This window comes from Papio anubis, chromosome 4, assembly GCF_008728515.1.
Source record: "Papio anubis isolate 15944 chromosome 4, Panubis1.0, whole genome shotgun sequence".
Taxonomy (NCBI): Eukaryota; Metazoa; Chordata; class Mammalia; order Primates; family Cercopithecidae; genus Papio; species Papio anubis.
In genome coordinates, this window is record NC_044979.1 from 50,872,593 (window position 1) to 50,897,672 (window position 25,080).

At 36.4% G+C, this 25,080-nt stretch overlaps 1 protein-coding gene across 2 annotated transcripts in view; it reads right to left on the bottom strand.

The window, feature by feature from the left end:
• Window positions 1-25,080, bottom strand: part of DLD (dihydrolipoamide dehydrogenase) — a 42,417-nt gene that overhangs the window by 13,221 nt on the left and 4,116 nt on the right. For both annotated transcript variants that reach the window (XR_645282.4, XM_009203661.3), the window contains exons 3-12: window positions 18,691-18,770; window positions 18,113-18,181; window positions 16,962-17,031; window positions 15,737-15,837; window positions 15,297-15,440; window positions 14,431-14,532; window positions 3,134-3,324; window positions 1,862-2,032; window positions 1,361-1,550; window positions 764-901 (exon numbers count right to left, since the gene is read on the bottom strand). Coding sequence is in view for 1 of the 2 variants with exons in the window: in XM_009203661.3 (XP_009201925.1) it covers window positions 764-901; window positions 1,361-1,550; window positions 1,862-2,032; window positions 3,134-3,324; window positions 14,431-14,532; window positions 15,297-15,440; window positions 15,737-15,837; window positions 16,962-17,031; window positions 18,113-18,181; window positions 18,691-18,770 (1,256 nt within the window). In the remaining variant the exon portion in view is untranslated. The remainder of the gene's footprint in view (window positions 1-763; window positions 902-1,360; window positions 1,551-1,861; window positions 2,033-3,133; window positions 3,325-14,430; window positions 14,533-15,296; window positions 15,441-15,736; window positions 15,838-16,961; window positions 17,032-18,112; window positions 18,182-18,690; window positions 18,771-25,080) is intronic.

Sequence of the window (25,080 nt, forward strand, 5' to 3'; positions counted from 1 at the left end):
AAGGGCCTTCAATTCATATCTACCATTTACTACCTTAACCATTCATTGGTTCTGTGTGCTTCATTCAGTTTCTTCACCTCAAAAATAACAGCACCTATCTCACAAAGCTTATGTAAAAATAACAAAATGTATACTAAAGTGACACAGCACTCAAATATTCTATTCTCATTATTGTTACATCAGATACAAGAGATATCTATAAGAAAGATATATACTTTAGGCTCAGTGGTAGGAAAGGCTTCCCTTAGGAGGTAACATTTGAGCTGAGACCTGAACAATAGGAGCCAGCCATTCAAAGATCTGGAGGCAGAACAGTTTAAGCAGAGGGTACCTTAAGCACAAAGGCCCTAAAATGCAAACATTTGGCCTGTTGTGAAAATGAGAGAAGGCCCATGTGACATGGAATTAATGAGTAAAGGAGAGCAGAAAAAGAAGAGGTCAGAAAAGTAGGCACAAACAGATTCAGTGAGGCCCTGGATGTAACAATCTGAAGTTGAAAAGCACCACTGGAGGACTTTCAGGGGCATAATCTGGTATATGTTTTAAAGAGAGAATCTTGGCTGCAGGACAGAAAGTAGATGATACAGTGAGCAAGACTGTGAGAGTGCTGCTGGTATTCTTCTAGAAATGATGTAGAGAGAGCCATATTCAAAGTTTTGCTGGAAATGAGCAACCTCAGAGTAACACCAGGCGGTTTATAATTAATAAACAGTGATGCTTTCTAGAAATCTTAATGGGATTTCTCTGGTTTTATAATACTCACTGGTCCAAGAATATGTGCTCCCAGTACTCTGTCTGTCGATTTCTGCCCAAGGATCTTCACCATGCCATCTGTGTCAGCATTTGTCTTAGCTCTGCTGTTAGCAGCAAATGGGAATTTCCCAACTTTGTACTCAATACCCTGTGTGACAGTCAGAAAAAAAGAATCTACGTAAGTGCCAGAAAAGTTCATTCCAATTAGTAACATCATCTACCATTTGTTCAGAAAATAAATCCCAAGAAGGCAATTGTTCGCAAAGCACATAGAAGGAAAGACCAAAAGACTGGTTAATGAAATGTATCTTGGGCACAAATGCAAGCAAATACAAATGTCTGTCCATCTGGTTATATTTCAAAGCCAAATATAAAAAATCTGGAATTACTAGTTTTTTAATATAAGCAACTTCTCCTCCTCTCAATTACTGCTGATAAATCTGTGAATGATCTCTTTATAATGCTAACAAGGGAAAAAATATATAAGCTAAACTATATTTCACAGCTGTTACATACATTAGCATAATGATAAAATGCTGTTTCTCAACCACCAGTGTCATTGGCACAACTCACACATTGGCGTAAAACCACCCATGTTCAGACTTACCTCTTCTTTCAACTGCTCTTCTGATTTGCCAACCCAAGCAACTTCAGGGTGTGTGTAAATCACTGATGGCACACAATTGTAGTCAATGTGCACAGCACCACCAGCCATTCCTTCCACACAGATAATGCCTTCATCCTCTGCTTTGTGAGCCAGCATTGGACCAGCAACTACATCACCAATGGCATAGATACTACCACAGAAATCAAAAGAAACACAATGAATTTCTGAAAGCACAGCTACTTATCTTCAGTTACATCATGGTAACAGAAGTTTCCAGTAAATAAGTCACCAAAAAATGTATCAAATGCAGCTCTTCAAAAATCTATGAATTCGGCTTCTTATCTCTGAGTAAAATTCAGTTCTTTTTTATTTTACATTTTGTAAGTTTACTGTTCTTCCTCAAAGCCAATACATATTTTAAGCATAAAAATCTTACTTTTCAAAATACTGTTTGAAATAAATTTTAAAATTACTGAAAATGCAGACAATTATCCAACTTACTTTGGAATTTTAGTTTGAAATCTGGTATTAACTGGAATTCTACCTCTGGGATCTAGTTCAATTCCCAGCTCTTCTAGTCCCAAATTCTTAGTAAAGGGTCGTCGGCCAATGCAAACCAAGAGTACATCACAAGTGATAACTTCAGCTTTACCACCAGAAGCAGCTTCAATACTAGATAACAAACAGTATATAAATGTTAAATACACATCTGCATAAATTGATAGGCTTAGAAATTTAAGGCCAGTTATTTCTCAACTGTTGATGACATTTTTGTTTTGTTTTGTTTTGTTTCTGAGATGGAGTCTTGCTCTGTCGCCAGACTGGAGTACAGTGGTGCAATCTCAGCTCACAGCAACCTCCACCTCCCAGGTTTCAGAGATTCTCCTGCCTCAGCCTCCTGAGTAGCTGGGACTACAGGTACACGCCACCACATCCAGCTAATTTTTGTATTTTTAGTAGAGATGGGGTTTTACCACGTTGGCCAAGCTAGTCTTGATCTCCTGATCTCGTGATCCACCCACCTCGATCTCTCAAAGTGCTGGGATTACAGGTGTGAGCCACCACACCCAGCCAGCACTGATGACATTTTTAACAATATAAGTTATTTGAATGCAAACATAAGACTCAGACAATGAAAGAGATTTATCATTAAAATCTAGAGGTCCATTATTAAAATCTCACAAAAACCACAGTATAATAAAACAGCAGTTAAGAATACGGTCTCTGGGTCACAAAAATCCAAATTCAACTACTGACTGCCACCCACTAGCTGTGTGGCAAGTTAGTCATTAATTAAGTCAATGAATTCAGCTTCTTATCTTTGAGTAAAAGTTAGTTATTAAACTATTTAAATACTATTAACTATTTAAATATTTAAGAGCTAATTCATTAAATATGTGAAATGCCACTAAAGTATTTAATCAGTAGAGTACCAGACGTATAGTAAACAATCTTTTATTACTGATTTCCCCATATATCTGCCAAAAAATATTGGTTCAATTTTATTGAATATTGGGAATTTAAATTTTTCTGAATACACTATAAGAAGGTACAACAATGAGAATATTGGATTAATCTTTCTAGCATTAACCTAATCATAAATTTCAATGTGCTAATGCAATAATTTGATAAGCAACTGAGTGATATTAAGTAATAAAATGACCTTACGTTAGAAAAAAACCTGTATTTGCTAAGCTGATTTTGAAACTTGAGTGTTTTGCTTAAAGAAACAAGACAGGGATGCTACATCAAAAACAAATGATGTATACTTACGAAACATCAATTTTTCCATCTGACTTCTTGGTAGCACCAGTAACCTTTGTATTCAATTTAAATTTAAACCCCTGTTTTTGAAGGATGCGTTGAAAGTTTTTAGATATCTCCATATCAATTCCAACTCCACCTACATGACCTAAAAATTCAACTGCTGTCACATCTGCACCAAGTCTTTGCCAAACTGAACCCTGCAAATAAAAACCCCAATAATCATAAAAGTTTCTATAGCAAATGTTTATGAAATCATCTTAATAATTTATTGTAAAATATTTTCTTCTTTCACTAGTATGTTCCTATGAGAAGCTCTGAGGTTTAAAATTAACCCTGTGTTAAATATGTATAACTTCATACATTTATTAACTTATTCATTCAATATCTGTTGAATACTACATGCTAGGCAATATTTTAGCTTCTAGGCATACATTAGTGAACAAAGCTAAAATCTCTGTTCTCAAGGATCTTATATTCTGGCAGGGGACATAGACAAATACGTAAAGTTCATAACAGAGAATAAAGTGCTACAAGAAAAATAAAACAGGAAGTAGAACTGGGACTACTGATTACCGGGATTACAATTTTGAATAGCACGGTTGGGGAAAGCCTCACTGGGAGAGACATTTGCACAAAACTTGAAAGAATGAGGCAATGAACTATCTAGTTAACTGGGGGAAAAGTGTTGTTCTAGGCAGAGGGAAACAGCAAGTGCAAAGGTCTTGAGGAAAAGGAAGTAGGCTACGAATCACTGATGTTTGCAGAATATTAAACTGGCTTCCTATTTTCTTTTCTCAACAAAGGACAAATTTTTACTTTTTCATTCAAATTATAATTTAAACTGAATGCCAGTTTAACATTTTGAAAATTAGCATAACTTCTAAACAATTATATATTAAACAATACATAACTGGCAAGATAAACATAATTTCACAGCATTAAATATGAAAAACCATGAACATATCCTTTGCAAGAATGTATACTAAAACCATCTGGTAATTCAAATGAACTATACAAGTTTACCTTCCCTAAATTAGGTGTGGGCATTCATTTAAAAAATCTCATGAATTTCTGGTATGAAGACTGAGTTAACTAGAGGCAATACAGTGACACTAAAAATCTAACACTATGTACATATAAAAGTTAACTCAAAATGGATCATGGACCTAAATGTAAAACCCAATACTATGAAACTTCTAGAAGAACACCTAGGAGAGGAAATCCTAGAATTGACCTTGAGTTAGGCAAAGATTTCTTTGATGTAACACCAAAAGCACAATCCATAAAAGAAAAATGATAAATTGGACCTCATCAAAATTAGAAAGTTTTAGATAACATTGAGAACACAAAAACAGAAGCCAGAGACTGGGGAAAAAAATTACAAAACTTCTATCTGATAAGGGATTTATATCCAGAATATATAAAGAATTCTCCAAACTCAGTAAGAAAAATTCAATAAAAAATGGACAAATGTCTGAAGAGGGAAGATACAGAGATGGCAAATAAGTACATTAAAAAATGCTCAACCCTGTAAGTCATTAGAGAAATCTAAGTTAAAACCACAATGAACTGAATTCAACAACACATTAAAAAGATCATTCACCATGATCAAGCAGGATTCACCCCAGAGATGCAAGGATGATTCAACATACATAAACCAATAAACATGATTCGTCACATTAACAGAACCAAGAACAAAAACCATATGATCATTTCAACAGATGCTGAAAAAGCCTTTAATAAAAATTCAACATCCCTTCATGATAAAAACCCTCAAAAAACTGGATATAGAAGGGACACACCTCAAAATAGTAAGACAAACTCACGGCCAACATCATACTGAACGGGGAAAAATTGAAAGCCTTTCCTCTAAGATCTGGAACAATATAAGAATGCTCATTTTTCACCACTTTTCTCAACATAATACTGGAAGTCCTGGCCTCAGCAATTATAGAGGAGAAAGAAACAAAGGGCAATCAAATTGGAAAGGAAGAAGTCAAATTAATCTTTTGTGCAGACTATATGATCTTATATTTAGAAAAACCTGAAGACTCCACCAAAAAACTATTAAACTTACAAACTAATTCAGTAAAGTTGCAGGATACAAAATCAACATACAAAAATCAGTAGCATTTATATACACCAATACTGGACAATCTAAAAAAGAAAAAAAAAAGCAATCCCATTTGCAATAGCTACAGAGAATATACAACACCTAAGAATCAATTTAGCCAAAGATGTGAAAGATCTATACATAAAAAACTAAAAAACACTGATAAAACAAATTGAAGAGGACACAAAAAATAGTTCATATTCATGGACTGGAAAAATTAATATCGTTAAAATGACAATACTACCCAAAGTAATTTACAGATTCAATGCAATCCCTATCAAACTACCAATGACATTCAACTGCCAACGTAATCCTGAACAACAACAACAAAAAACCTGGAAGAATCATATTACCCAGCTTCAAAATTTACTAAAAAGCTGTAGTAACCAAAATAGCATAACATAATACTGTCATAAAAAGACACATAGACCAATGGAACAGAATAAAAAACCCAAATATAAATCCACACATTTTCCGCTAACTCATTTTCAACAAAGGTATCACAAACACAATGAGGAAAAGGCAGTCTCATCGATAAATGGTGCTAGGAAAACTGGATAACCATATGCAGAAGAATGAGACTAGACCCCTATCTCTTACCATATACAAAAGTCAAATCAAAATGGATTAAAGACTTGAATCTAAAATCTGAAACTATAGAATTACTGAAAGAATACATTGGAGAAATGCTCCAGAACACTGGTCTGGGCAAAGACTCATTGTGTAAGACCTCAAAAGTATAGGCAATAAAGCAAAAACAGACAAATGGGATTACATTAAGTTAAAAAACTTTTGCACAGCCAAGGAAACAATTCACAAAGAGACAACCCACAGAATGGAAGAAAATATTTGCAAACTATCCATCTGACAAGAGATTAATAATCAGAATATATAAGGAGCTCAAAAAAAAAATCCAGTTTTAAAATGAGCACCAGATCTGAATAGACATTTCTCAAAAGATGACATTCAAATGACCAACACATGTATGAAAAAATGTTCAACATTATTAATTGAGAAATACAAATCAAAATCACAATGAGCTATCATCTCACCCCAGTTAAAATGGCTTTTATCAAAAAGACGGCAATGCTGACAAGGAAGTGGAGAAAGGAGAACCCTCATACACTGTTAGTGGGAAGTAAGTTAGTAAAGCCACTATGGAAAACAGTATGAAGGTTCCTCAAAAAACTAAAAATAAAACTACAATATAAGCCAGCAATTCCACTACTGGGTATATACCTGAAAGAAAGGAAATCAATATATTGAAGAAATATCTGCACTCCATGTTTACTGCAGCACTATTCACAATAGCCACTTGAGTTAACTCAAGTGTCCATCAGCAGACAAATAAAGAAAATGTGGTACACATATACAATGGAATATTATTCCGCCATAAAAAAAGAATGAAATTCTGTCATTTGCAACAAAACAGATGGAACCAAAGGACGATATGTTCAGTGAAATAAGCTAGGCATAGAAAGACAAATATCGCATGTTCTAATATGTGGGAGTTAAAAAAAAAAACAAAACTGAACTCATGGAGATAGCAGAATGATGGTTACCGAAGGCTAGGGGGAGAAGAGGAATGAAGAGAGGTTGATTAATCAGTGCAAATATACAATTAGAAGAAATAAGAGCTGGTGTTAATGCAGGGTTGACTATAGGTAACAATCAATTATACATTTCAAAATAGCTAGAAGAGAATAATTCAACGTTCCTAGCATAAAAAAAGAGTTTGAGGTGATGGATAGCCTAATTACCCTGATTTAATTATACGATTGTATCAAATTATCACATGTACCTTGAAAAAAGTACATCTATTATGTAGCAATTTAAAAAATAAAAATAGGAAAAAAAAAAAACCCACAATGAGTTACTACTACACAACCACTAGAACAGCTCAAATTTTTTTTAAAAATGACAATACCAAGTACCAGTGGAAAAGTGGAGCAAACAGAAATTTACATTGCTGGTGGGATTGTATGGAAAACAGTGTAACGGTGTTCCTTGAAGTTAAAATAATTACCATATGACCCAACAATTACACATCTAGTTATATACCCAAGAGAAATGAAAACAGATATCCACACAAAAACTAGTACACAAATAGACACAGCAGTGTCATTCATAATAGTCTGAAAGTAGAAACAACCCAAATGTCCACCCCTGATGAATGGATAAACAAAATGTGCCATATCCAGAGAATGAGATATTTAGCCATATAAAGAAATGAAGTATAGATACATGCTACAACTTGGATGAACCATAAGAACATTATGCTATGTAAAGAGAGCAGACACAAAATAATACATATTGTATGATTCCATTTATATGAAATGCCCAGAATAGGCAAATTCATAGACACAGTATAATTAGTGGTTTCCAGGGGCTGAGCAAAGGGAGAAATGGAGAATGACTGCTAATGGGTACCAAGTTTCTTTTAGGGTGATGAAAATGTTCTAGAGTTAGACAGTCGTAACAGTTGTACAACTCTATGAATATACTAAAAACCTTTGAGGCCGGGCGCGGTGGCTCAAGTCTGTAATCCCAGCACTTTGGGAGGCCGAGACGGGCGGATCACGAGGTCAGGAGATCGAGACCATCCTGGCTGACACGGTGAAACCCCGTCTCTACTAAAAAATACGAAAACTTAGCCGGGCAAGGTGGCGGGCGCCTGTAGTCCCAGCTACTCGGGAGGCTGAGGCAGGAGAATGGCGTAAACCCGGGAGGCGGAGCTTGCAGTGAGCTGAGATCCGGCCACTGCATTCCAGCCTGGGCGACAGAGCGAGACTCCGTCTCAAAAAATAAAAAAAATAAAAAACCTTTGAATTGTACATTTTAAATGGGTGAACTGGTATGTGAATTATATCTCGATAAAGCTGTTTAAAAAGCAAACAAAAAAAAGGACCATTCTTGGAAACTGGGATAGGAGTAAATAGAGGGGAAATAATGGGAGTGTGGAAATGATAAGAAACATCATCTTGGAGTCTAATTCAAAGTAGGGAGTGATGAGCATAGACCAGCGCCCTACTCTTTAGGAAAACTGATTTTAAAATACTTACAGACACGAAAACTCAACAGCATCTACCACTTATTTAGAGCTTACTAAATGCCAGTCACTGCATTAAGTGTTTTAAATGTATTAAATCTCAGCAATAGTCCTTTAAGTTAGTTATTTTTATTCCCTTTTTGATGACAAACCAACTGGTTCAGAGTGGCTCATTAACTTAACAAAAACATAAGTCAGTAAGAGGCAGAGTTGAAATTCAAATTTAAATCTGTTCAATTCCAAAACATTTGTTCTTTAATACTACACTAAACTGGAATGGAAGAAGAAAGGCAAAATATAAAAAATAAAAATACCGTCATGTGAATAATCTTTATGAGAAAATAAACATATTACGACTACACAGTAAATTCTCTAATAAGTTTAAGTTTTTAAAAAGACATGTAAAAACTAATTCAATACAGTCACAGATATCTAAATCATTGTGTCAAAAGACTCAAGGCTTATACAAAACCTAAAGCAAAACTGCTGAGATGAACAGAATTATTGCTTGGAGATATTATTATTATGACCAATAAAAGAAAGTAAATGTTATTCCTTTTTTCTTGTTTTATCCAACTATGAGAACAAAGTAGAATGAACAGAAGAAATATTGTTAACCAAGAGGCAATGCCCAAGATTAAGAACAACTGGTCATTTTTAAAGAGTTAATTCCCGGCTGGGCATGGTGGCTCACGCCTGTAATCCCAGCACTTTGGGAGGCCGAGGCAGGAGGATCATAAGGTCAGGAGTTCAAGACCAGCCTGGCCAACATAGTGAAACCCCGTCTCTACTAAAAATACAAAGAAAAATTAGCTGGGTTGGTGGCGCGTGCCTGTAATCCCAGCTTCTCAGGTGGCTGAGGCAGGAGAATTGCTTGAACTGGGACCTGGGAGGTGGAGGTTGCAGTGAGCTGAGATCACATGCCACTGTATTCCAGCCTGGGCTACGGAGCGAGACTCCGTCTCAAAAAAAAAAAAAACATTGACAATACAGGCACTCTCAGTGAACTCTGGGAACTTAGCACAAGGGAACTGCCAAAAGGTGGCAGACAGGCAAATATGCCTAAATTTTCAAAAATGGAAAAGAAGAGATTCTGCTAAACACTAGAAGACATTATTAATCAGCTGGTTTCACAATCATTAGACACTACCACAAGTGTTCCAAACAGGTCACGTAAACCACTCTTACTTTCTGAAGGGTTTCTGGACTGGTTAATGTAGTATATTTTGGTATCAGCAAGGTGTTAAAAAAAAATTTAAGAAAATCTCATGATATCCTTGTAGATTTGATGGAGAAATGAAGACAAATAAACATCAAAGGTGTTTATAACTGATGAAAGACTGTACTGTCAGATGGCTTTCAATATTTCATCCTGGTCAAAAATTTGTACTAATGACGTGAATGACAGCGGAAGTTTGCTTAACCAAGATCGGACCAGATGATGGGACTGCGTGCCTTAATTGTCGTACTTCCAAAATTTATGAACTATGAAAAGTAAAAGCAGTTAAGTACAAGAATGACAGAATCAAGACTAAGATATAGATTGAAATAATGAGTGCGAGTGAACAAGATTAAATTAAAGCAAGAATAAAGGTTCAAAGTCACTTAGGTTTAGAAAATCAGAATTCCAAATGCAAAGAATGTGGTTTTTATCTGAACATAAGCTCAATGTCTGCTTTATAAAAACAACTAAACTGATTTTAAAGGATTACATTATAAGAAGTACACTACACATATCAAAAGAAGTACTCTCTACAACCCTGAACATGTTTAGATTACAAGCTTTCTTTTTCTTTTTGAGATGGAGTCTTGCTTTGTTCCCCAGGCTGAAGTGCAGTGGGGTGATCTTGGCTCACTGCAAGCTCCACCTCTCGGGTTCATGCCATTCTCCTGCCTCAGCCTCCCAAGTAGCTGGGACTACAGGCTCCCGCCACTACACCCAGCTAATTTTTTGTATTTTTAGTAGAGACGGGGTTTCACTGTGTTAGCCAGGATGGTCTCGACCTCTTGACCTCGTGATCCGCCCGCCTCGGCCTCCCAAAGTGCTGGGATTACAGGCGTGAGCCACCGCGCCCGGCCAGATTACAAGTTTTCTTGACGGACTGGACAGGATCCAAAGGTTGATGACAAAATAACAGACCTATTATCCATGAGACCTAAGTACTAAACATTAAGAAAACCAATGGAGATTTAAATAGGAATTAAAAATTCAGTCCTGCCTTCAAGGAGCTTTGGTCTTACAGGAAAGTCAGCCATGGACAAATAAATGCAATTATTAGTGGGTACTATGGAAATGTAGATACATTATACTAAGGACTCAAACAATGAAAGACTTGAGCTTTCTTAGAAGAAAGAATTCTTCACTAAAAAGGTAACTTAAAAGCTGATTTTTGTTTTTGGGGTTTTTTTTTGAGACAGGGTCTCGCTCTTTTGCCCAGGATGGAGTGCAGTGGCATGATCCCAGCTCACTACAGCCTCAAACTCCCAGGTTCAAGTGATTCTCCCATCTCAGCCTCCTGAGTAGCTGGGACTACAGGCACACACCACCGTGCCCAGCTCATTTTTTATATTTTTTGTAAAGATAAGGTCTCACATTGTTGCCCAGGCTGGTCTCAAACTCCTGGGCTTAAGCAATCTGCCTGCCCCAGCCTCCCAAAGTGCTGGGATTACAGGCATGAGCCACCATGCCCAGCCTAAGCTGATTTTTGAAAGGTATTTATCCTATCAAAAATGGGCAACAATAATAAAAGCTAATATGTAAGTACTTATTACATATATCAGCTACTGTGCTACATGCTAAAGACAGTGAATCAAACAGCTATGATCTCTGCCCTCATGGAGTTTATGTTTCAATGAAAGAGAGAGAAGAGAACAAGTACAGGTTGTATATCTCTTATCCAAAATGCTTGGGACCACAGTGTTTCAAATTCTGGATATTTTTCCAGTTATTGCAATATCTGCATTATATACTTGCTCAGTTGAGCATTCCCAATTTGAAGGTTTGAACCTGAAATGTTCCAGTGAGCACTTCCTTTGAGTGTCATGTTGACAGTCAGAAAGTTTCAGATTTTGGAGCATTTTGGATTTTTGTTTTTCAGATTTGGGACGTTCAACCTGTAATACCAAGAAAGTAAGATAAATACTGTAAGAAACAGAAGTATGCAGTGCAATGGAACACTCGACAAGAATACCTAAAGACACTTAGGGTAGTCAGGGAGGGGCTCACAAGAGTGCAGGGACTGGTAGAGGGAAATGTTCCTAACAGAGGAAGGTCTAAAGATAAGACCAAGGAACTTGGCTTGTTCAGGAACTAATATTTCAATATACTAGTACACAGTTTGAGAGCGGGGGGGAGCTAGAAAAAAGGCTAGAGATATAAGCTGGTGCCACATCATGCTGGTCTTTAAACAGCAAAGAGTTTGAATTTATCCTAATAGTAATAGTAAGCTGTTGAAGGGTGTTAAGCAGAGAAGGAACATGGTTAAATCTGTGTTACAAAAAAATCACTCCAGCCACAATGAGGAGGATTAGAAAAAGATGAAAGAAGCCAGGAAGACCTAGCGCAAGACATGACACTGGCCTGAACTAATCTATCTAGGTAGATGAATAAAGAGAAGTAAATATACTCCGTGTGTGTGTGTGTGTGTACCCAGTGACTGAGTGATACGGGGGGAGGGCACAGGAAAAATCATATGTAAGTCCCAAACTTCTTGCTTAGGACTTTATATAAACAGCAGTACCACTCACTGAGGTGGGAAATGCCAGAAGAGAATTAGGTTTGGTTTTGTTTGTTTGAGGTGGGGAGTGGGAGTAGGATGGGGAAAGAAAGGTTAAGTTATACATTTAGTGAATAAATAGAGTGCCTGTGAGACTCACAAATAGACATTCAGATATAAAAGTCTAGAGGCAAAGAGAAAGGATCAGGCTGCAGACATCTGTAGTCCTTAGGCAACTGAGGTGAGAGTGAAGAGAATATTCTGTAGAAAGGCAAAAAAAGGTCTAGGACAGAACCCTGAGATAGAATCTAGAGTAATATTAACAATTGGCCAGGCATGGTGGCTCACACCTGTAATCCTACCACTTTAGTAGGAGGCCGAGGCGGGCACATCACAAGGTCAGGAGTTCGAGACCAGCTTGGCCAATGTGGTGAAATCCTGTCTCTACTAAAAGTACAAAAATTAGCCTGGCATGGTGGTGGGCGCCTGTAGTCTCAGCTACTAGGGAGGCTGAGGCAGGAAAATCGCTTGAACTTGGGAGGCGGAAGTTGCAGTGAGCCGAGATGGTGCCGCTGCACTCCAGCCTGGGTGACAGAGCAAGACCTGGACTCAAAAAAAAAAGAAAGAAAAAAAGAAAACTACTAACAACTAAAGGGAAGCCTAAGAAAGGGGACTTGCATAATATGGAGAATTCAGCTCAAAGAGCAGATGTAAAAATGGAAGACTATGAAATCGCAGAAGTTAGGGAAAGAGTTTCAAAGGCAAGAAAATCAGCAATGCTAATTACTGCCAAATAAAGCAGTGAAGAAATTATTCCACCAGACTGAGCAATAAATGGATTCATGCCCCAAGAGCAATTGATTGGCACAAGCCATAGACTGAGGAGTGAGTGGAAGTTGATGAAATAAAGCATGGACAACTCTTTTGAGAAGTTGGGTTTTGAAGGAAAAGTGCGAACAAAATTGGTAACTCAAGAAGGACATGGGACCAAGAGAAGGAGTATTTATGTGCACACAAATCTGTGTTAATGACTGCAAATGCATCTGAGCATGTGTATGGTACACAGGTGCACACATAGCAGCACATGAAACTGTAAATGAGAAGGAAAGAGTCTGAAGACTGAAAAATACAAGAATAAAAATCACAAAACAAGTCTCTGAAAAGGCAGATGATGCGCTACCAAGCATAAGTAAAGGGATTGTCTTAGGGAAAATGGCATTTCCATAGTAAGAGGAGAGATAATCAAAAGGATAGGTGTAACAACAGGTAAAAGCATTTTCAAATTTAGGACATCAACTTGAGGGAGTTCTCATCTGATGATTTCTCTTTTATGTAATATTTAAAAGACAAGGTCATCCACAGGCAGAGAAGACAGTATACAAGCAGAGATTTGAGAAGAGTAGAAAATGAAAATGGCCATTGCAGAGACCAGGGCAGTGTACCATCTTAGGAAATAATAAACTGTCAGCAAGGCTGAGGTTCTTGTTTAGGTTTGTGCCAAGAATTAATACAAGTACCAATGTGTAGGGTGTGTTTTTCTCCAGGTGCAGTCAATAGCCTGGAAATAGCATAAAAAGGGCAGACTGCTGCATTCAACCAGAACTAGAGTTTTGCCAAGCAGATATGACAGAACAGTGAGGCAAGCAACTCAAGGACACCTGTAAGTGTGTGGTTAAAGTGATGGACTATGGCATCTAAGCTGATCAGGAACGCAGTCAAGACTAGAAAGGGCAGATCGCAAGAAAGTAGATCCATGGACTAGAAAACCTAAAAAAGGGTACAAAGTACACTAGGAATAACTGAGTAAAAGAGGAAAGGAGGTCATGGTTAGATAATAAAACATCTGAATGTAATATTTCAGAAGTAGAGCAATTCCTGGTGATTACAAGGCACAGTGGCTCTAAAATGGAGGGAGGTCATTGGAATTGTGTGGAAAGCTGCCAAATGGACAAGAAGGGAGAACAAGGCAGACAGAAGGTCTAAAATAACATGGTATTCAGAGAAATGCAAGTAGTTTGACATTTCTAAAACCTAAGAGGCATAAAGATGAGGATAGAGAAGGGAAGAGCCAAATCATGTATGTCGTGGTAAAGAGAATAATCTTTATCTGGAATGCAATTTGCTCAGGATAAAAGCTGTCCTCAAATATCTGAATGGCTGTCATATTAAAAAAGAATTAGACCAGTTCTAGGAAATAGGAGGGTGGAAGGTACAAGGAAACAGACTAAAATAAAGAAGAACATTCTAAATGAGTAAATAAATAGGCTGTCTTGAAAAAAACAACAGTAAACTCTTTTTTACTAGAAGTGTTCAGGCAAAACTCAATGCTGATCAGCCTATAATGTTATACAAAGAATCAAAAAGGTGACCTTTAAGTCCCTTCCAACTCCAAGGAGGTAATAAGAAGCAGAAAGACAACACTTACCAATTCTACACCTATTACTCCTGCACCAATAACAACCATCTTTTCTGGAACTTTTTTTAAAGATAAAGCACCTGTAGATGACACTATTGTATCTTCATCAATCTGTAAGAAAAACAAAAGATATAATCAAAATAATCTGAAAAAACCTAGTACAGTCGACCCTCCATATCCATGGGTTCTGAATTTGCAGATTTAACCAACCATGCACTGAAAATATTCAGAAAAAAAATTGATGGCTGCATCTGTACCAAACATGTACAGATGGGTTTTTTTGTCATTATTCCCTAAACAATACGGTATAAGAACTACTTGCATAGCATTTACAGTGTATTAGGTATTATAAGTAACCTAGAGATGACTTAAAGTATACAGGAGGAAGTATGCAGATTATATGCAAATACTATGTCATTTTATGTAAGGCACTTGAGCATCTGTGGGTTTTGGTATCCAAGGGGGGGTCCTGGAACCAATCCACGAAGGATATGAAGAGATAAATGTATTTATAAACTGTGATCTCAGCAGAATCACTAAAAATACTACGTCATTTATTTGTTTTGAGGTATCTATATACCTAATTTCATCAAATCCCATTAAAAATGCTGACTTTAAATTTTATCCTCCAATATTCCAAACGCAATGGTCAATTTTAACTTCATACTGTACTCAAACATATCTTAATATAAAGTGTTCTATAGCTGGTCAAAATCACTGCAGAATAAAGACAGGTAACTTCCCAAAGCTGAATGACCATCAAAATATAGTATTTCAGTCAGAAATCTCTCAAAGTTCACAAATAGCATAAATAATTTATAAAACATATTTCTAAAGAAAAGTTGTAATGGTTGTAAATTACGAAGCATAAATACCGTGATTCCAGGAAAAGGAGTAACTTCTGAACCCGTAGCTATAAGAATGTTCTTTGTATCAACAACCTGAGTGCCGCCATCAACTTTCGTAGCAGTGACTTGATTTTTGCCAGTTATCTTTCCATATCCATTGACATGAATAACCTTTATGAAATAATGTTTATAAATTCGCAAAGTTTAAAGTAATTTGTTTGATGAATCATTCCAAGGAAAAATCACTCTGTAAATAATTTATCTAAAACAAAATGCTTCCTTACTCAGTAATGCTACACCATGCAGCAAAACATGTGATATATGTCAGGGAAATCTATTTCAGGTTAGCAAGCTATTTTAAATTAAATAAATATTCCCCTGTAACCAAGTTCAAATATCATCACTCCATAATGCGAAGTTTAATGTGTATTCAAAGTAAAGCAGAAATCTGAATATTAAACACTGACCTTGTTCTGTTTGAATAAGTGGGCAATTCCACCTGTTAAAGCTTTTACTGCAGTACTCTTCTGCTCCATCATCTTGTCTAAATTCAAGCGAACTTCGGACACTGTAATTTGTTAAATTAATCTTTAGTCCTTAGCTAAATTCTTGAAGCACTGTGCAGTGTTTTTCACTCACCAACTGGAAAATTTCAACCTAATGCTCATAAAAGCCAGTATTAAAGTTTCAAAATGTAATAACTTATAATTACGGCTGACAAAGTTTAATCACCTAGGTTTTAATCACTCATTCAACTCAGAAGAGAACTCTGAAGCAACAGTATTGGATAAAAATGCTCAACTCAATTAAACTTTAGAGGTAAGAAGGGTATCTTAGAAAGTACCTCACATAACAACCAACACATATCTTAGAGATAAGCAAAAAGAGACTGAAAGATTTCTGATTTACCCAGGCTCACAGAGCTAGGATGTAAAAGCCTTGCCTACAATGCAGGTCTCCTGACTACCCCTAGCTCTTCTTTCTTTACATCATTCCATTTTTCATCTAGTATGATATTCTATATGATTTAGTGCATACACATCATCTCTATATCCAATGGACTGCCTGTAAGTAGCCCCTCAAACCTACCTCTGTAAAGAAACAAATGAAGGAAAAGTAACAACCCAAGGTTATGACTAGGTCCTGCCCAGAAGAGACTACCTTTCTGGAAGTACCTACCAACAACAATAAGTGGAGACAAAACATTAAAACAGCTCAAAAAATATGTCAGGAGAAAAGATATGTTATGAAATGTCCTTTTCCTTTTCCGCTATGCCTCACTCTTTCTCTCTAATTTTTCTACTACCAAAAGCTTAAGTGGGCCTTCCTTCCTTCCTCTATCTCCCCACAGTACTCAGGAATCCAGCCTTCTCAGTGATCTCCAGGTTTCAGGAAATGAAAACTGACTATTCAAAAACACATAAAGGCAAACCTCAGGAAAAAGTTGGCAAAGGAACAGAAGACATAATGGTAGAAATCTGGATTTGCAGAGTTAGGCTTGGTTATACTTGGCTGGGAGAAATCTGGACTTAGGCCTTCCTTTTTAAGTAAATCTCTCCAAATTTTTGAGATTATTTTACTCTTCCTTCACTAAACATCTATTATACATACATTAGACACATTTAAGTCTTTAGACAGAAGAGCCAAGTCAAGCAGTCTGGTTATGTCATTAAGTATGAAAAGTATACTTACTTTCAATTCCTCTAGATGCAAAATCTTTTCCATGGGCCATATGGTAATAATGAGAGTTGTTCAATAAAGCCTAAAGGAAATTAAAAAGATTAAATTATCAAATATTCATACATAGACTTCAAATAATCAAAAAGCACTTATGAAATGATAGTCTCTTTCTTTTTATTTTTTGAGATGGAGTTTCGCTCTTTTTGCCCAAGCTGGAGTGCAATAGTGCGATCTTGGCTCACCGCAACCTCCGCCTCCCGGGCTCAAGCAATTCTCCCTCAGACTACAGGCATGCGCCACCACACCTGGCTAATTTTGTATTTTTAGTAGAGATGGGGTTTCTCCATGTTGGTCAGGCTGGTCTTGAACTCCTGACCTCAGGTGATCTGCCCGCCTCGGCCTCCCAAAGTGCTGGGATTACAGGCGTGAGCCACCGCGCCCGGCCGATATTCTCTTTCAAATGTTCTCACCACAAAAATGGTAGGTAATGAATATGTTAATTAGCTTGACCAAATTATTCCACATTATAGTCATAAATCATAACACCACTTTGTATGCCATAAATATATACAATTGTAATCTGTCACTTTACAATAAAAATTTAAAAAGAAGTTAAAAAAAAAGACATGGCATTCTCTACATGGAATAGTATATGGGACTACACCCATTCAGTTTCTCTTATTAATCAAAGACAGACAATAATGATGTGAAAAACATTCAACAAACAAGAATGAAAAAGACTTTTACTTTCTTTAAAAGTAAAGGCATAAGTACACACTTCAGGGTGGCAGGTGAAAAAGGCAGTCATGTTTACATACATAAAGGACCTAAAAGAACAATTTACTTACTATCTATTATCTGTTACATTGGTAAAGGAAAGATAAAGAGAAAAAACTAGAACACCAGAGTCTGTCTGAATGGAAAGCTAGGCATTCTGAGACAAGGAAGCTATTTCAGGAATGAGCAGCAGAATAGTGACAGCACTCTTTAAGTTTTACAAAAGAGAAGTGTGTTTTTTATCATTCTTTTTTTTCTCTGTGTGAAATGTGCCACAAGTTGGATTGTTTTTTAACAAGTGTATTTGTCTAATCTAGTCTCAATCCATCCTTCTAGTTGGTTGCTAGCCAAAAACAATCTCTGCGCTGTACAAAACATATGCTCACCTTAGAAGGAATACAACCAACATTCAAGCACGTTCCACCAAGTGTTTCATTTTTCTCAACGCAGACTGTCTACAACCAAAGAAAATATTATTTAACTGCACATAACCCCAATGTTTCAGATCACTAAAATGCCAAATATATGTCTTAATTTGTCTACAAAACAAGCTATTTGAGCTGTGTTTTCACAGAGACTAAAATATGTAGTCCTTTATAATTTACCATTTGAATAATAATAAACTCTTTTGGGCTAACCCAAAAGTGAATTATTCTAAAAGATATTTTTTTGTGCTTAACATTACCCAATATACGCTTTTAGTTCCATCACTGTATCTTCCAAAGTGTGATTAGAAGTCAAAATGAAAAGTACTGGGAAGAGAAGAAAACTAATAGATTTCACTTTCCATTCCAAGAGAATACTATAACCAAATGAACCTAATCTTTATTAGTCTCAGGCTTACAAGTTATTTATAGAGTTAAGAAAGTATTTACCATGTTTTTGCCTGCAAAGTACTTTATACACATGATCAACCCTTCCCAAATTAAAATAAATCAATACTTAGTTGGAGTTCAAACCTTACCTTGAAGCCTAACTGGGCAGCTTTAATAGCAGCAACATATCCTCCAGGACCAGAACCTATAACTGTTACATCAGCATCAACTACAATAAAAGCAAATTGATATAAAATAGTAAATTGCTTAATAGTTACCAAAAAGAGCTCTTTGGAAGAGCAAACAACCCAATACTTAAATCTCTTAGAGTACAAATCAGCATTTTCTACATAGTTTCTGCACTATTTTATTACTACTACTTGATGCTCTTTGATGCTACTGAAAAATGGCATAAATATTCAAATTTCATTTTCTGTTATCTTAAATTTCATTTTCTATTATTTTCTATTCATTACAACATGCAGAAACACAACTGAGTTCTGTAATACTAACATTGTATCCACTGACCTTCCTAAATTCTATTGATTTAATAACTGACAGGAATTTAGTGATACTGGAAGACAAGTATGTATGAAGCAAAGAGCCTGAGCTTTGGAATCTGACATTCTGGGCTTCAAATCTCAGCGCTGCCAATGATTAGTTGTGTGAACTTGACCAAATGACTTAACCGTTCTGTAATATGGGGATGAAAACACTGCCTTCAATGATTGATGTTAGAATTAAATAAGATAATTTTATATTATGCTTTAATATTTCCAATAAATTTAAGACCTATTACCTTTTTCAGGTCCTTAACTTCTGAAATATGAGGGAAAAAACAGCTTCCACGTAATATTTAACAAATATGTTTTGAACTTGCATATTGATATTTTTTGTATACTTTAAGATAATAGGCTAACCAGAATATTCAATTAACTACTGTGGCTATTTTTCAAATAAAGATAAAAAATTGAAAATTAATTTTGATCAGTATCCTTAGGAGTGTAACAATCGTAATACTAATGTGCAAATAAGTTCAATTACTCCCATTCTTCTCAATCCAACTTCAAATAAAGTAACAATGACTTTTAAGAGTTAGGAAACAGTCTCCCTTTTCTTCCCCTTCCACTGTCCTGACAACCACAACTAGTCTACCATTTAGCAATTCGTAACACATATTCACATATATTATCATGTTTGAGTCTCAGAATTTCCTATGAGGAAGATAAAGATGTCATAAATAAGACATTTCACAGAAGAAACAAGAAGTTCAAGAGAGGTCAATTAACTTGTCTAAGGTTAACTGGCAAGTGAACTGCAGAGACAAACTAAGCTTTTTGACTCTACTTCCAGTAGTCTTTCCATTATTCAATACTATTCCATTCCTCAGTTTTAACCATCATAAACTAAAATCCCAGAGAGCAATAATCAAGCTTTATAATCACTACCTAAGTGACCTTAGGTGAGTAATTTAACCTGCCTCATCTTTGTTTCCATACCTGGCAAAAGAAAGACCACAAAAAAATCTACTTCATAGAATAAAATAATGTATGTAATAATTTAGCATAGTACCTCTAGCACACATAGTAAGTATTCTATACATAGTAGGTATATTCTGACCTACAAAGAATACTATTCTAATTTGCATCACCGCCTCTCCCCAAAAACACACATCCCTAGAGTAATATCATTCAAAAACCTTTGCTGGCCTGAATAGAATCATAGAACCTCTGTGTTGGTGGATAACTAAGTTATTCAGCCCAATTATCCACAAAAATCTAAGAATCCCTCCTGCTGAATAAATGAAAGTACGAGATTTTCTTTGGTTATAGCAGATGATAACTGAGATAATACATGAAAAATATGTACAGTCATTTCAATATATGAAAAATTGCTTCAATTTTTACTGATTCATTTGTGCTTTTTAGCCACCCTGCGTGGTTCAGACTCAGGTTCAGAATTAAGTATCTAATAAAATGTATTTTTATTTTCAAATCTTGAACCAAGTGATAATCTACACAACATCCCTCAAATGGGTTCTAATTTTTAATTTCAGAGTAATGTAAATACAAGCTACAAAACAGGTTTCTTTGCTGAATTTTTAATGTCTTTTCTGATTAAAAATACAAGTTTACTGAATAAATACACTAAATCAAAAAAAAAAAACCCATCCACATTGCCATACAACCCAGAGAAAACTGTTTATGGGACCTCCCAATCTTTCCTCTAGGAAAGTTTTTATAAAATTCAATTTTTGCCATATTTTATATTCTTTTCTCATTCTTACATAAGCATATATATTTATAACATATTATTGCTATGATTCTCCAAAAACCCTTTTAATGACAATAAAACTGAATTAAATATTTTAAATTTTGAGTATATGTATTTTTGAGCATGTATCTTTAATCACTGATATGTAACAATTCTTAGAGTAGGTCCATGGTACTAAAATGAAAAATAAATTTGGTTTGGAAAAGAACTGTTTTAGTAAGGTCAGGAGAAGTAAACAAGAGATAAAAGATAATAGCCAAAACCCTTGGGTTTCATTTCCCTATTCACTACGTAATCTTAGGGGTTATTTTTTTTTTTTAAACTTCAGAAAATACCAAAAATTCAAGAGTTCCTCTCTCACTATAGATACTAGATGTAATATTCCATCACAATACCACTAAAGTGCTAAGATGCACAAAAATGAGAAAAAAGCAGACTCTTCATGTAAAGATCTGTCAACTGAGAATACAGGAGGGTATAAGCCAGGAACAAACTTTCAAAAACAAACCAGTATTTAGGGGAAGTATACACACATCTACAATATACTTTGAAATGTATCAAAAAATAAGATGGACTGATGGATAAACTGATGAGCACATATGTGGTACTGTAAGCACAGAAAATGTTAATGGAAGAAAATTATGGGTGTTCAATGTAAAATTCTTACAATTTTCTAAATGTTTGTAATTTTTCATAATAAAATGTCAGAAAAATAATCTAACTCTCACCTGTACCAAAGGATGCATACAAATGAAAGCTGACAACAAACGATTCTGACTCACCCTCTCCTTGTCAAGAAGAATTTTACAGGTTAGGTCCCATACATAAAGTTAAAAAATCAGAATACAGGCCGGCATGGTAGCCTATGCCTGTAATCCCAGCACTTTGGAAGGCCGAGGCAGGTGGTCACCTGAGGTCTGGAGTTTGAGACCAGCCTCACATGGCAAAACCCCATCTCTACCAAAAATACAAAATATTAGCCAGGCGTGGTTGTGAGAGCCTGTAATCAGCTACTCGGGAGGCTGAGGCAGGAGAATCACTTGAACCGGGAGGTGGATGTTGCAGTGAACCAAAACCGTGTCACTGCACTACTCCAGCCTGGGTAACAAGAGCGAAACTCTATCTCAGAAAGAAAAAAAAAAAAAAAAAAGGATACAGAAAAGTAGTTAAATGAAATACATTTATTTAAGGCAAGCCTGATGGAAAAATGGCAAATGACAGCTGAATAGCAATCTGTGTTTCAAGTGTCAGTGAAGTATCAGCTGATTCGAACATGGTCCTTTAGATTCGGAAATGTGTGCTCCTATCAGGTTTAAAGTATCAGGTTGATACTTTAAAAATACTGGAGTACAATAAGAAGTGACTGACTTGAACAAGGCAATTAATGTTATTAAAATTAACTCAAAGAAAAAAGGCAAGAAAAGTACTCTACAAATTCTCCAAGTGTTACATACTAGATCATTATAAGGAAAATAAGGCACCACATTATCCAGGCTACCACTGAAATAAAGGTGTTGTGTTACAAATCAATTTTAATCATCAATATAATTATAAGATGTATCTCAAGAAGTCAGTCTGTGTAATCCCAGCACTCTGGGAGGCCAATGTGGGTGGATCACTTGAGGTCAGGACTTCAAGGCAAGGCAGGCCAACATGGTGAAACCCTATCTCTACTAAAAATACAAAAATTAGCTGGGCATAGTGGTGCATGCCTGTAGTCCCAGCTACTCAGGAGGCTGACGCATGAGAATCTCCCGAACCTGCGAGGCAGAAGTTGCAGTGAACCAAGATCGCACCATTGCACCCCAGCTTGCACGACAGAGTGAGACCCTGTTTCAAAAAAAAAAGTCAGTCTACAATACCTAACACTTGGGTAGTTTACAATGTGCCAGTTAGTGAGCCAGTCACGTGTACTGTCTTATGTAAGCCTCATTACATTTCTATGACATAGTTATTACTACCATTAACAGAGGAAGAAAAGGTTGAAAACAACTAAATAACTTGCATAAGGCTACACAACTAGTAAGTAATCTAGCCAGGATTCAAACAAGGTCCTCTAGATTCTGACATGTATGCTCCCACATACCATTATGTTCTATCGCCTGCCAAAACACTCAGATGATCCCATAACCTCCTGGACAATCAAGAACTTCAACTAAAATGACAAGAATATGCTTTACTATCAGAACAAAATCAAATAGTTATGACTCATCAGTACCTTCAATAACCTTACAATACAGTGAGGAAAAAGAGGTACATGTCAAAATGAAGATAAAACCAGATTTTTGGCTGGGCATGGGGGCTCACACCTGTAATACCAGTACTTTGGGAGGCCAAGGCGGGCAGATCACCTGAGGTCAGGACTTCAAGACCGGCCTGGCCAACATGGTGAAACCCCGTCTCTACTAAAAATACAAAAATTAGCCGGGCATGGTGGCAGGTGCCTGTAATCCCAGCTACTCGGGAGGCTGAGGCAGGAGAATTGCTTGAACCTGGGAGGCGGAGGTTATAGTGAGCCAAGATTGTGCCATTGCACTCCAGTCTAGGAGACAAGAGCGAGACCTCGTCTTAGAAAGAAAAAAAAAAAAACAACCCAGATTTTTAAAAAGAAAAATCAAACAGGAAAAGAGATGTCATAAGGCAATAATCATTAATTACCAAATGTACTGAATATGAGAGCTACTTGGTAAGGTTTATTTGCTGACATTTTGTTGAGGAGTAAGGGAAGTTGTTTTTACATTGTCAATGGCCTTATTCTCCAGTCTTTTTCAGTAACCTCCTCCTATAGTGAACACTCTATACTTATAACCCAAAACTGTTCAGCCTCTGAAATCAACACTCCACTTTCTGGTCATAACCTCCTGGTCCCTAAAGAAGAAATACAGTAAAAAAAGAAATAATCTGAAGTAAAACAAACCTGGGTTCCAAACTCTATCCCGGCTAAGTTCTTGGGCCAATTACTCAATCTCTCTGGGCTTTGATAACATGGGGATAATAGTAAGGATGACACCTGCAGCCTCAGAGAGTACGCATGTTAAGATCCTAAGAAGGTGCCAGGTGCATACTGGTTACTCAGTGTTACTCCCCTTCTCAGATCCACCTCCAAACTTCAGTCTGGCAGCCTCTGGTCTCATTCACATCCTCCATTTTAGCCTACACAGTGCTACCACAGAGCTAAAACCCAACTCAGATGTTATTCTCTTTGTTGTTATGCTCTATTGGTTCCCCAATCTCTTGTTAGATAAAGCCCATGTTCCTAAGTACAACATCCAAATTCCTTCAGTAACTATTTCTCCAGCCTCATCTCCTACCACGTTCTGTTTACTCACCAATACCATGCAGTTTAAGCCTCAGTAACAGTGAATTACTACTCTTAGCCTACATGCATAGAATTATGCTCATCTACCTATGTACGATCTGTTCCATCTACCTAGAAATAAACACTAACAGCACGCATTTCACATTACAAACACTACTTTAAGCTCTTGGGGGGGTGTGCCTGCACATGCTGTGTCGTGTGTGTGTATACATAAATGACATAGCCCTAGTTCTTATAGTCTAAATAGGAAAAAAAAAAAAAAAGAATTACAGTGAAAGGTCAACCTGTAACCAGAGTTACTCTCAACCTTTTCAGCTATCAATATAATTCCTAAGGAAAGAATTATGTGACCATTCCCAATCCATATATATATAGATGTCATTACTCCCTATGCTTAGTCTGTGGACCCCTGTCACAATTATGTGTTGGATGTTTGTCTCCCCCAACTAAATTGTAAGCTCTATAAAAGCTGGGTCTTGTCCGTCTTGCTCACTGCTGTATTCCAGTAGTTAGCCCAGTGACTAACACATAGTAGATATTAGTATCTGTCAAAATAATAAATAAAAGAATGAATGAATGAGTGAACATGAGTGATATAAGTGCTACAAGTTTGATTAAGTGCTATCATGAAATAAAAGGTCACATCAACAGCAACACACACAACTTTGCAAATTCTGATGAACCTGGTTCATAAGGCTATTCAGACATCTCTCAGATGTTGTAACCGAGACTGTATCATAGTAAGATTTGAACTTCTCAGGAGAGTCAATCAATACTCATGTAAGGAAGAAAACTGAATAAAACATTAACAGTGCAGGCTCTGAAGTCAAAAGGATTCTCCCAGCTCTGTCATTTCCTAGTTGAAAAACCTAACTCTTCCATCTATAAAATGGGGAGAACAGCAGCACATAGGTAGTAGAAAGGCCATGAGGGTTAAATCTGTGCC